Source organism: Melozone crissalis, unplaced genomic scaffold (assembly GCF_028551555.1).
Source record: "Melozone crissalis strain CALT ecotype California unplaced genomic scaffold, PUWL_Pcris_2 ptg000086l_1, whole genome shotgun sequence".
In the NCBI taxonomy this organism is placed as follows: domain Eukaryota; kingdom Metazoa; phylum Chordata; class Aves; order Passeriformes; family Passerellidae; genus Melozone; species Melozone crissalis.
The window spans coordinates 3,034,819-3,048,163 of NW_026535863.1; the positions used below are offsets into that span (position 1 = coordinate 3,034,819).

Consider the following 13,345-nt stretch of genomic DNA (forward strand, 5'->3'; position numbering starts at 1 on the left):
GGGGAGCTCCCTGCAGAGGAGGCTCTGAGGGTGAGCTGGATGTGTAAACAGCTCCTCTGAACACATCCACACGCCTCTAACCAGGAAAAAACACTGGGATTGCTGGCTGTGGGTCTGTGAAAGAGGTTTGGGATGAGCTGGGAATGGCTGTGACCCACACCACACACCCAAGGGCTGGAAGGTGCCTGGGAGAGCAGGAGAGACAGGGGTAAGGAGGTTTGGTCAGAGACTTGGCTCCTTGAAAGTGTTGGTGGGAAGCATCAGCCCAGGAAAAGCAGCTCCTGCACATCCAAGCTCCTCTCTGGAGGCTGCTGGAGCAGGTTAATCAAGGAGCTCTCAGGTTTCTTTTCACATGTTAATATTCTCCTGAAATAAAAACATTACAGCATTTTCTCTCCGAGGCACAATTGTGCACCATAGGTTTTGTTTTCCCTGTTATAAAATACTGCTATTTTTATTACTTGTATTTCCACTGGGAGAGATAAAAATAACCAGAATACAGCAAATACTTTGTTAGCACACTGGGGAAAAAAAAAAAAAACCAGCTTATAACTCCTTACTTCTCATTACAGACAGCAACTTAGAGTGGTTCTTCCAGAGGGCTGAGATTAAGGATATCCTGCTTTGCTTTTTGGTTTCCATGAAAACACTCATGGTTTAAAACCTGGGTTAATTCCAAGGAATGTGGGGCTTGGTACCTCCTGCCCTCCCTGCCAGGTGTTACTGGAAGGTGGCTGCAGATGGATGTGTTCAATCTCTGACTGTGCAGACACATGGAATTTATCCAGGGCCTTTTATCCAATGCCCTCTTCTTTCCTGCTGGAAATGGTGCTGAGATAAAGCCATATGCTGTGTGGACTGGACATGTTTCAAACCTAAAAATCCCTCATTTCATGGCTGCTGGAGCTGGGGATCAATGGCCAAAGCCTTGTCCTGCTCTGGAAACCCCGGATGCCACCTGGAGCCTGCAGGGATTAAATGTCAGAGGGCTCCTCCTGCTCCCCTGAGCTGCAGTGGCTGAGCAGGATGTGAGAGCAAAAGCTTCCCAGGAATCTTTAGCACTTTATAACCAAGGACAAATTTTAATCTCTCTTCTGGGTTCTGACACCAGCACTTTATTGGCCTTCAAAGAAAGTGCAGTCTTTTAAAAATAAATTATGCAGTGATACTGATAGAGGTGTCCATGGCACAGAAGGCTGAAATGAGACCCTAAAAGCAGCAGTTTTTCATCTGCTCTCAGAGAAAGGATGTGTTAATATTGATCATTAACATTTAGGCAAAGGCCAGCCCTGGACCAGCAGCAGCCACTCTGACCTGGGAGAGGTAGGATTAACTGTTTGGGTCAGGGAGAGGAACTGAAAAGGGTCTAATCCCAACCTAATGCTCATTCCAGGGATTTGCTGCCATAATCTTCCTGAAATTTATGTCCTAAATCAGCCCAGCTTGCCAGGCTGACAGAGGCTGGTGACAGGGTGGCACCAGGCTGCCAAGCCATGGAACCATGGAGCACCCTGAGCTGGAAGGGTCCACCAGGACCATCCAGCCCAGCTCATTATCCTGCACAGACACCCCAAAATCCCACCCTGGGCTTCCCTGGGAGTGCTGTTCAGACACTCCTGGAGCTCTGGCAGCCTCGGGGCTGTGCCCATTCCCTGGGGAGCCTGGGCAGTGCCCAGCACCCTCTGGGAGATGAACCTTTCCCAAAATCCAACCTAAACCTGCCCTGGCAGAGCTCCAGCCCTTCCCTGGGTCTCTGCTACCTCAGCCAGGCCAGGCTTTCACTTCATTCATTTTATTGAGGCTGTTAAAGGCAGCTGTGGAAGGTCAGAGCTCCCTGAGCTCTCTGGACAATGGCTTTGAGCACAGCTCATCCTCTGCCTCCTGAGCCCAGCTCAGCTGATACCATCAGCCATCTGATGCTGCTGGAGCAGAAATGGCTTTTTAGAGCTTCCAGCCCTGCCAAGTCAGGCTCTGACTCTTAACCTTGAGGATATGCAAAGATTCCAGGTCAATAAAATGTATTTCAGAAGCCTCACCACCAGGAAAGAGCTTTTGGTGGTAGTTCTGCCTCTGGAACTCTTCCTGCCGGGATGCACACAGCTCCAAATCCCCCAGGCCCTGGCTCCAGCTTTGTGTACAACACAGCATATTCCAAGATGCCTCTTGGAATCAGAGCTTTTCAGGACACAGAGCCACATTTCCTTGCCCTGAATGCAATGAAGCCAACCCTGCCCAGAATGCCTCGCTGGCACTGCAGGACAGGAGCTGGCAGCAGGGACTGCCACCCCCTGCCACGGTGGCCTTTGGGCTGAGCAGTTTCCTCCCAGGCTGTGCCCAGGAGGGAAATGTGTTATTTATCTTTAAACTCCTCATCTCAGAGAGTGCGTGTGCTGCAGTCCAGGGATTTTCATTTTAGACTACAAATTCAGCATGATCCTTTCCCTCCCTTCCTTCCTTCCTTCCTTCCTTCCTTCCTTCCTTCCTTCCTTCCTTCCTTCCTTCCTTCCTTCCTTCCTTCCTTCCTTCCTTCCTTCCTCCCTCCCTCCCTCCCTCCCTCCCTCCCTTCCCTTTTCCCCTTCCTCTTTTTCTTCCTCTTTTCCTCCCTCCCTCTTTCCTTCCCTCTTTCCCTCTCTTTTTTCCTTCCCTCTTTCCCTCCCTTTCTTCCTTCCTTCCTGGATATTCAAGGAGTGTCTATAATGAAATAACTCGTCCCAACCCCCAAATTTCCACAGGGAATGAACAGCCAGGAGAGACTCAGAACACACAAGGAGGGAACCTTTATATTTCCTTTATGTTTCTGCTGTTCCTCTGTGCAGCAGATTTGACACTTAGCACAAAGTAATTGTTTTTTAAACTAATTGTATTGGACTTCAACTAAATCTCCCTCGCTGTCTCCATAGGATAAGGTGCTCTCCTCCTCTGTGCAGGCAGGAATGAGGTGAAGATTTTGGGTTTCTCTATGTTCACACACCTCCAGCACCCTGGAGCAGTGTGTGGAGGGGCACAGCAATCCCAAATGTTGTGTTTATCCACAGATGACTCGGCGCTGTTGCCAAAAGATCCAGATCCACGTCATTTTTCCTGGCAAGAAGCTCTGGATCCTTTGTGAGCTGTTTCCAATTATTATATTAACTGGGAAAGTAAACAATGCCATGCTATTAGATAGAGCTGGCACAAATAAATGCTGCTGCTCCCTCTCCAGACTTGATTATTATTAAGAAATAAAAATATCAGCTTCAAATAGATCCTAATGCGGATTAAATGAACAGCATGTTCTGTCTCAGCTGGAGAAATATATCTGGGATTCCAGCTTAGTGGCACATTCATGGAATCATGGAATGGTTTGGGTTGGATCTCAGAGCTCATCCCCTTCCAGCCCCTGCCATGGGCAGGGACTCCTCCCCCTAGCCCAGATTTTCCAGCCCTGAAATAAATCCCTTCCAGTGGATATGTCTGGAGCACAGCACCCTCATTAATCCAATTGCAGTGTGCTATGAAACCTCCCAGTTCCTTAAATGCTTGTGCAATGCTGTCTCTGGTGCTTGGCTTCTGTTTTTCTGCAGGGAAAATGATGCTCTTTCGTGCCTCTCAGATTTTAGGAATTTTCCCACTCCCTGCCTTGCTCACTGAGCAGCCTCGAGCTGCCACAAGCTGCAGTTTTCCATCTTTCCTTGCAGTTTTCATTCATTTTGTGCTCCTGTCCTCAGGGGTTGTTCCAGAGGTAATTCCAGAGCTGCTGTGTTGCCTGTAACTCATTTCTTTGTCGAGTCTGTTGAGCCACTTTCTCCCAAACTTTACTCCACTCCCAGCCCTTCTGGGGCAGCTGCTGCTGTGTTCAACTGCTGGCTCTGCCTCTCCAAGTGTGACACCAGGACAGGAGCAGGGGGGAGATAAACGCTGCCCTGTGAGGGAGAGGCATCCACACTTCCCTTCATGCCAAGGGCAGGCAGCTGCAGGGAAAGCTCTGCCAGACACAGGAAACCCAAAATGCCAGGGGGGATGTGGATGAGACAGCACCACTGAGCCCCTGCAGAGAATCAGCTCTGCCAGCTCCCTGGGATTTGGGGAATTGTCTCTCCTTCTCACGCTGGGAGGTGGAAACATAGCTTGGGGAGCAGTTTGGTCTCCAAATGCCAGCTCAGTCTGAGGCAGCTGGAAAAAGGAATTTCTGGCCAGCCCTGAGGAGTGGAGGGAGCTGCAGGGTCTGGGGATGGGATCTGACTTCTCCAGGGCTGCTCTGTGGGGCAAAGTGGGAGCTTCTCATCAGGACGTGAGAGGGAAAATCTGTGCCCCAGCTGCTGGATGTGTGTGTGGATGAGGGAGAGGAGAACTGGGGACCAGAGCTCCTGCTTGGGAAAAACAGCGTTTGGATTTTCTGCCACCAGGCTCTTTCCCAGCCTTCTGTGCTGGACAATAAAGAGTGTGTGTGACATAAATTCAAAGGTACAAGGTGCAAAAATATCTGGGTTTTGTTCTGAAGGAATATTTGTTGAGAGTATGGATGCAGGATCTTCTGTTATTGCTATCCAGCGAGCCTGGAATCCTCTGATATGTAAATCAAGGTGAATATTTGACCCAAGGTGACTTTAAATTTAAAAGTAAAAGTTCTTGGTATTACCTTTGTAATAAAATTACCCTTTTTCCCCCCAAATAATTGAATTTTATTATTGATTTCTGTGTTACAAGCTCTCAATTGGGCATTAACCTTTTTCAAAGAGTTTAGCTGCGGTGTTTTTTTTGTCTGTTGAAATCCCTTCAAGATAAATTCAAATTTCAAATGCAAGACTTGACTGATATATTCCAGGAACTCCTCTCTTGGTGCCAGTGTTGGTGGCTCAGGCAGAAACTGTTGCTCTGCTGGAGACATGACGTGATGCCTGGGGCTCATTGCATCCCCTTGGGTACAAATCCTTTGGTTTTGGGGCTCTGGGACAGAAATGCCCCAGGGCAGGCAGTGAAAGGAGGAGCAGAGAAGAGGAACTGTTCCCTCGCCAACCAAGCAGATGTTGTATGGACCCAAATCCCAGGTTTGAGGCATCATTTGAGCCTCAAGTTTCTTAAAAAAATAAATGGGTGAGTGGCTTTAGGGAGTTTGTCATCTAAATGTAAAGCAAACTCTACCTGAGTTTCATCTCTGGGAAGTTTCTGGTTTAGCTCCCAGTGTCTGAACCCCTCCCCAGTAAACACAGACCTGCAGGTGACAGGTGAGAGGTGACAAACACCTTCAGGAGGAGTTCTCAGGGTGCGCTTCTGCCTCAGCCTGTCCACAGCAGCAGCTCATGGAGCGCTGGCCAGGCTGGTGCCTAATTAAAAGTCTCTCTTTGTGACCGGTTACTGGGTTAATAAAAGGTTTCACTCACGTTGTCCTGGCAACAGAAGTTTTTGGGAGAAGCAGAGCTTGGCTCTGCCAGACACAGGTGCCACGTGGGGACAGCAGGGATGTGCTGGTGACATGTCCAAAAAACCTTGGAGGGACCAGGGTGGCCAAAAAGGCCCTGATGCAGCTTTCCAGGGGTGTTGGGCAATGCCTTTGTGCTCTTCAAGTGCCACCCACACCTTATGTGTCACACCAGCCCAAGAGCTGGAGGAATTGTCCAGCCAGGGAATGGGATGTGGAGCAGGTTCTGTGCCCAGAGCAGCCTGTGCTGCCCTGGGTGCTGCTGTCACCCCTGGGACACTCTGCTGGGACAGCTCCCAGTGCTCCAGCAGGTCATTAACAAAAACACAAACACCTTCTGAGCATGCCCTGCCGTGCTGTGGGGCTGAGGGACCTGTGCAGCCTCAGCCCTGGCTCTCCACAACGCTCATTAGGTTTGTACAAGCTGCAAGAAGTCATCCTGCTGTACATAATTTTAATTGCCTGCTCCACAATTACCTGTCAAATATATGCTCTGTCGTGTGGCATGACCTGCCTGCTAAATTGCAACAGGAATAAAAAAATACTGCAGAAAGTAAAAGGGAAAAAAATCTAATTATGAACTAGAATGGCGTTCTCAATCTCTATTGCCACCTGCAGCCTGGTGTGTTAGGACAGTACAAACAAATCAATAAAAGCTGCAGCTTTTCTTCTGCCGCCTTTGGCAGTTGTGAGTAGTTTGTGCAGTGTTTGTGGGAGCACTTTGGTGATGTGCTGTCCTCAGCCAGGAGGTTCCATTCATTTTTATTTGCAAAATCCCGGGCTGGGACGCCAAACTCCTCACCTGGAGAGAGGGCAGCAGCGAAAGGGTTAAAATGAATTATCAGGGCTGCAGCTTTAATGCGTCTCTCGTGTGGAGGGCACGAAACTGAGTTTGGTAGGAGGTTCTTTGTCTGGAGCAGCCTTGGCAGTAAACAGAGCTGTGATCTCAGAGGCGATGAGGCACCGGGAGCGCCGGGGGCTGCGGGCTCCAGCTCCGAGCAGCGGCCCTGGGGCAGCCCCGCGTGTCCCAGCAGGTGCTGCCCCGGCAGAGGATGGACGTGGAGTGAAGCTGCTCCTGTGCTGAGCCCCGAGCCCAGCCTGTGCTCCAGCTGAGAGTTTCCTAGAGAGCAGAGGGAGCGGAGGATGCGGACGGGGCGATGAGCGCTCCCAGGGAGGATGGCCGCTGTCGCAGGGCCATCAGCATCCTCACCGAGCTGTGCCAGAAGAAAAGCCTGCCCAGCCTGGACCTGGACACCTGCAGGGAGTTCCTCCTGCTGCCTTCTGACCAGAGCCTGATTATCTCCGAGCCAGGTACGGCCCCTGCTCCCGTCTGCTGGAGGGTGCTCGTGGAAGGCAGGAGGGACATCCATCCCCTACAGGGGAGGAAAATGTTTGGGAGCCCCGTGTTGGACCCAGGGGTTGGTCCTGAAACCCCTCTGAGAGGGTTCCCTCCCTTTCCACATGTTCCATGGTGAAGTTTTGGGTCAAGTCCTGCCTCACCTGTTGATGTGGAACGGGATGGCTGCATTGGGGGACAGCTGGGATAAAGTTGCCAAGATAAAGTTCCTGTGAAAGCTCCTTTTTCAAAAACACACTCCTGTCCTGTATGAAACAAAACCAAACCAACAAAAAGCAGTAAAGAACCTACTGAAACTGATTGGTGTTTGAGAAATTGAGAGAATCCCAGGGATGGCATGGATTTCTGTTCATCAGTAATGGATCTTGGTGTACTTTCATGTGTGTGTTCTATCTTCCCTGAGAATTGCCTGAGTTATTCCTGGTCAGGCTGTAGAGCCAGGGAGGGACTCTGGTGTGCCAGGGATGAGTCAGGAGCAGGAATTCTGCTCCAGGAGCAAAGGGGCAGCTCTGTTTGCAAAGTGGGGAATTGTCCCCACACCTGCTCTCACAGCTGCTCACCCCAGAGATTTGCTGTCACTTCAGATGACATTGGCAGGGGCAGTTGGAACCCAGGCTCATATGCTGAGAAGGAAAACCCAAAATCTTGTCGCTTTTAGAAGTATCGGTAACCTGCTCAAAGTTGTTTGTATATTCCAACATTTTCATGGAGGGCTTCTTCTGAGGTTCCTGTAGTCAATGATCTGTAAATCAAATACATTTCACAGTGTTTTTTACACCATGAGTTTTCACAAACTCTCCTCCTCTGCTGAGCACACTGTGCAGCACAGCTGCCCACCAATCCCTGTCCCAGGCTTTCTGTGTCACCTTCCCTCCCTTTTTCCTGCCCCTCTGTGCCAGGATCTCTTGCTGGGGTGCAGCTGGCACCCCCAGGGCACAGGGCACCAGGGTTCTGCCAGCCCTTGGTTTGCAGTGGTGCTTCCAGCACAGCTTTGCTGATAGCTCCAGGCAAACACCCTCCTTCCCTACAGCCCACTTTGCCTGTAACTTAATTCTCCTCTTTAAATGAGTTTGTTTTATACCTGCCTGTTCTGGAGGCCTTTTACCATGGCTGGTTGTGTCCTTACACATCACATCCCGTGCAGCCATTGCAAACAGCTTGCAAACTTATTGCATCCATTTGGAATTCTTTACCTTGTGCCAAAATTAACATTTTCCTGACTCTGCAGCAGAAATGCTCCGCGCTGCTCTTGTTCTGTCCACCCTGATATGACAGATCTGCATTTGTTTGTGCAGCCTGTCCAGGACCTCGTGTTCATGTCAGGATCACATCATCATCATCATCTGCCTTTAGCAGGGGGGTGTCTGTGTGCTCTGAGCTGTGCTCAGGCCTGTGCCCCAGGCGAGCTGGGCTGGGCTGGCTGCACGAGCAGCCGGGGCTGTTGTCTCTGCTCTGCACGACTGGGCCCATTTTTATGTCTAGACAGCACTGAGGACACAGTTTGGGCCTGACATGCACCAATATTTCTCTGTTACTGGCTGTAAAGCTGCTCCAGCAAGGGGGAAAAAAATCTATTTGCATCAAGTGTTTACTAACACAGCCACAGAGGTACCATGCCTTCCACACCAGTGTCTGGATGTTTATCTAATTATCTCCGTTCATGCCTTGTCCATTTTATCCTCAAGTCTCACGTGGAGCAGATTTGCTCTGGGCTGGCTGCGGTCCCGAGTTCAGACCCAGCAAACCTGTGCTCACAAAGGCAGGCAGGGGAAGGTGGGGCTGTGTGGAGGTGAGCAGATGGCACCAGGCAGGTGCTGTGTCAGGAGCAGGGCAGAGGAGCCCTGGCTCCTGCTGGAGTGTCCCCGTGCAGGCAGCACAGCCCCAGCAGCCAAACACCAAATTTTCTGGAGTCAAACTGGCCTTATTTGTCATCTTCACGTGGAGTCTCTGGCTTCTCAGGCAGTTTGTTGCCTCCTGGATAAATCTATTAACTGCTGGCTGGATCAGTTTGGCTTGTGGAACATCCTGCTGGAGTTCAGGTTGAAGGAAGCACTGCCAAAGCTGGAGCCAGGCTGCTCCTGCACAGCTCAGCACAGGGGCAGCTTGGTCTTTTCTGCTGTTTCATGCGTGGATGGGGAGCAGTATCCTCAGGGAATGTGTGGAGCCAGGTATCATCAGCCTTCCTGAGCTGTGCCCAAGAGTGGAAAAAACCTGTGAATATAAAAATATTCCTGTAGAGTTTATGTAAGACTAGGTTTTTGTGCGGTGATTTAATTTTTTTTTATCAACCATTCTGGACTGAGTGGCTGAAAGGGCTGCTGTGGATGGAGTGGATGCACCTCTACTCCCTGGTTATGTAACAGCTGAATCTCCTCCTCACAGCCAACAAGAGCAGCCGAGCTGCAGCATTTCTCTGTGCACACCCAAGAGAGGAGAGAGGATTGCAGGCTGATGCCTCGCCCGCAGCCAAACCTGTCAGAAAAATGAGGAGTTTGGCTGGGGAAGGTTTTGGTGCTGCTGTCAGGGGGCTGTGAGGGGGAGCTCTCCCTGCAGTTGGGCCCGTGGCAGTGCCAGGAATAGAGCTGAGCTCCTGGCTGGCCCGAGCTGGAGCGAGCTGCAGCATCCCTTTGTTGTGCCTGTCTCCCGTCCTCCCCCGGAGCTGCCTCCATCTGATCGCTCTCTTCCCTGCCAGGCCTCGGCTGGCAGTGTCACCCGGGCTGTGGGGACAGCATTTACCACAGGTGATGGCCCTGGAGAGGACGGGCTCATCCCTTCTGTGCCCTGGAGGGGCAGTGAGAGCCCTTGGGTGTAGCTGAGAGGGTTTGTGGTGGCTGTGGGGCAGGGGAGTCAGGATCCCACAGGGCTGTGGGGACAGTGATGTGTCCCCTCTTCCCATCCTCTCTGCCCATGGGAGTGGAGCTGCAGCAGCTTCTTTGGGACACAGGGTGCTGTGCAGGCCCAGGAGCTGGGTTTCAGTGGTTCTGCTGGGTCCCTCCTGGCTCAGGAGGTTCTGGAGTTCCCCACAGCCTGCTGTGCAGGCCCAGGAGCTGGGTTTCAGTGGTTCTGCTGGGCCCCTCCCAGCTCAGGGGGTTCTGTGGTTCCCCACAGGCTGCTCTGAGCCCCCCTGAGCTGGGTGCTGCTCCCCCTGGTTCGCAGAGCCTGCCTGGGACAGAGGCTGCCAGCCCACCCCAGGGGATCCTGTGAGGGAAAGGGGATGCTTGACTCCTTCTGAAGTGATCCTGCAGGGCTGATGAGACTAACTGAAGAGAGTGGGTTTTGATGGGATATTGGGAAGGATTTCTTCCCTGTGAGGGTGGTGAGGTCCTGGCACTGCCCAGAGCAGCTGTGGCTGCCCCTGGATCCCTGGCAGTGTCCAAGGCCAGGCTGGATGGGGCTTGGAGCACCCTGGGACAGTGGAAGGTGTCCCTGCCATGGCAGGGGTGGCACTGGATGATCATCAAGATCCTTCCCACCCAAACCAGTCTGAGATTCCATGATTCTGTGACTGCAGCCAGCATCTGGTGATGTTGATTTAAAGGACAGTGCCTGGGTACAGGAAGGAATTTATCCTGGGATCAAAGCACATCCAGGAGAAAGCCTCTGGGTTTGACTTCTACCTTCAGCACTTCTGTGATGAGGCTTTCTTTAAACAACCTAAGTTGGGTTTTTTTTGCCTTAATGGTCCATTTGTACAAAGCTTTGCTGCCCAGTGGAACCAGGGCAGGAGGCAAAGGCTGATGTGCAGAGGGGCTGCAGGTTGTCCCCAGCAGACCCTGCTCATCTCAGCAAGCTGAGACCCCTCCTCAAACCCTCCTCAAACCCTCCTTCACACACTGATCCACCCCAGCAAAATGCTCCTGTGCTTTCCAGCTGCAGGAGGAGAATGCTGGAGTGAGAGGAGGGAACAGGACAGCTGGGGAAGGCACAGGGTCAGAGAGACCTCCTGAAAATCCCAGCACATGGTGTCAGCTCGCCTGTGTCCAACCCCCCATAATTCAGAGCACATTTACTGCTTTGCCCCTTGTGTGAACTGCTCTTTTTGAAGGTCCTGGTGCAGGCAGTACAGCTTGTACAGCACTGAACACCCTCCTGGCACTTGGCAAAGACTATTAAAATGTTAAACCAAGCTCAGAAGTGCTCTTGCTGCAGGGAGGGAAAAGGGGGAATTTCTGGGCAATAAAGGATTTTTCATGGCAGGAACATTGGTGCAGAAAGATCATTTTTTTATTGAGAAATTGGTTCTGGAGTATTTTCTGGGGAAAAAAAAACACTTACCCCCTGATAGATTAGCTTGACTAATGGGAGAACTGATGACACCCTCATTCATGGTTATGGAATGCCTTCAGCCACTACCTGTGAAATATGGGCATGTCTTGAATTTACTCACTAGGCACAATAACACACTTTTCTGAATCGCCATTCAAGTGTATTTTAAGTCAATATAACAGCAAACATGCTCCAAGCCACCCAGACAAAGCTAATATTAATCACTGAAGCCTGAGTTTCCAGAGGCCCAGCATGTGAGGAGCAGCTCCTTGGGGCAAATATCTTTTTTATCAGAGTAATGCACTTGCAAAATGGATCTTGCCTTTCCTTCCAGGAAAGAGCCAGCCAGAGCTACGTGCAGCAAATTTGCTCTTTAGCCCAACTAAACCAGGCTGGGATCTTGGAGGTATCAGATTCAAACCTTGCTGCCAGAGGAAGCTTTGTAAAACTGTGTTGAAATAAGGTTGAAACCGGCCGAGTAAATCGAGGAAAAAACAGATTAAACCGCCTGTCTCCAGACATGTGTCTCTGCTCGTGTATTGTGTGCGGATCCGTGGCTCTCCAGCTGCCTCTGGCCATGCTCTGTGATGGTCCTGGCAAATAAAAAAGCCCCTCTGGAGCTGAGTGGAGTGTGCGTGTTCCGCGAGCCCCTCTCTGCATAGGCGCAGCTTTGCAGCCGCCTAATTGCTGCTTCTCGCTTCATTCCCGAGGCAGAGCAGGGAGGCTGCTGCTGTTTGTGATGCGTGCGGACCCGGAGCTGCTCCCATGCAGCTGCAGCAGCCTCATGCATAGTCAGGGCTCAGCATCCCCAACTCCATAGAAACAGCAGCGGGATCGCTGCCGCCGCTAATTGATGCGCGAGCAGGGACCGCGCTGAGGAGCTGCCTCCGCTCTGGTGAGTCCACATTTCTCAACTTACTTTAATCATTCTTTGCTTTTTTCTTTTCATGATATGAAGCATGTTTTCATAATTTCAATGAAAATAATTTCAGCTAAACGCCTTGCTGTTGAAACATTTTCCCCCTGCTCTCAGAATTCTCGTGTGCTTTGAGCTGGTTCAAACCAGGGCACAGCCCGAGCTCCCCCGCGGTTTTTTGGGATGTCTCCGGGAAGGTGTTTGGTGTTTCGGGGTTTGCAGGTGTTTGTTGCTTGGCTCTGCTGGAGTTGCTGCACTCGCTGTGTGTGCTCCTGGCAGCCAGATCCTCTCCCATGTGTGTGTCCATTGTGCAGGGATAAACCAGACCCAGAACGGGGCTGGTGTCTGATCCAATTGTTTTATTTAACTATAGCCTTAGCTACCCTTGTTTTTCATCACTGTTTCTTCTCACTGCTCACATTTCCAGCTACAATCAAATATTCCTTCTCAGGACCCCAGGTTTCCATCTCATCTTGGTTAGGCAGCTTTTTCTACCTTTAATATTTGCTGTTTCTCCTTCAAAGACAACAATCTATATTTCCCCTTCCCATCTGCGTGGTGGAAAATCAGGGATCTTGTCTGGGAGTGTTTCCAGCCAGCGGACTCCCTGACAGAGCAATCGCCCTGGCAGTTGTTGGGGAGAGATGCAATTAAGCCCCTCTGCCATGTATTGTCTTTAATTATATTTGTACCTTGCAAAATGGCATCCTGGAGGGTCAGGGAGGAGATTTTTGGAGTGATTGGCTATTAAATGTACTTTCCCTGCCTGGGGGAAAGAAGAAAGTTGTCCTGCGGGGAGCCCTGCGCGCGGTGGAGCCGCAGCTGCTGACTGAGGGTGTCTCTGTGTTTAGTTCAGTTTGTTGTGCTGTAGCAGGTTCATGTTTGACAACATCACAGCAAACTGTGCAGCGAAGCCTGAAGGCAGCATGCCAGGAGCTCCCTTCACACCAACCCTCTCCAAACCATCCTTGAGGCACACGGCCCTGGACCCTTTGGAATAATGATTGCCCAGGAATTCTAGCCCCTGGTGTTGTAATAATCTGATTTTTCTGTGCATTTGTAGCTGCTGCAAAGAAATGAATACAGTTGTGTCATTCACTCCTCAGTTTCTCTCTCCAGATGCAGCACTTCATCTCCTGGAGGCTGGTGAGCGTTTACTTGGAGTTGTTTGATCCCAGCTCTGAATCTGAGCTCTGGTCAAAATGCTGGTGCTGAAAGAATTGTGAGCTGCAGGGGATGGAGTGGTTGGAGCTGTTGGAAAAGGGCATCTCAGAATCCATTTAATCAATGAGTAGGATCAGGCAGCCCAGCCTGCTCACTGCAGCACATTGGAGGGGTTCAAGATCCCTGTCTTTGCTCCAAGCTCATGGAAGCAGCAGCAGCAGCAGCTGCTGATGGCAGGAGCAGA

The 13,345-nt window shown here is 51.0% G+C and overlaps 1 protein-coding gene across 1 annotated transcript in view; it reads left to right on the forward strand.

Annotated features, from left to right (window-relative positions):
* The first annotated feature begins 6,365 nt into the window (after positions 1 to 6,365).
* The window catches only part of SYT6 (synaptotagmin 6), a 36,240-nt gene continuing 29,260 nt past the window's right edge, over positions 6,366 to 13,345 (forward strand). The window contains exon 1 of the mRNA XM_054290796.1: positions 6,366 to 6,709. Within this exon, the coding sequence (XP_054146771.1) occupies positions 6,556 to 6,709 (154 nt within the window). The 5' untranslated portion in view covers positions 6,366 to 6,555. The remainder of the gene's footprint in view (positions 6,710 to 13,345) is intronic.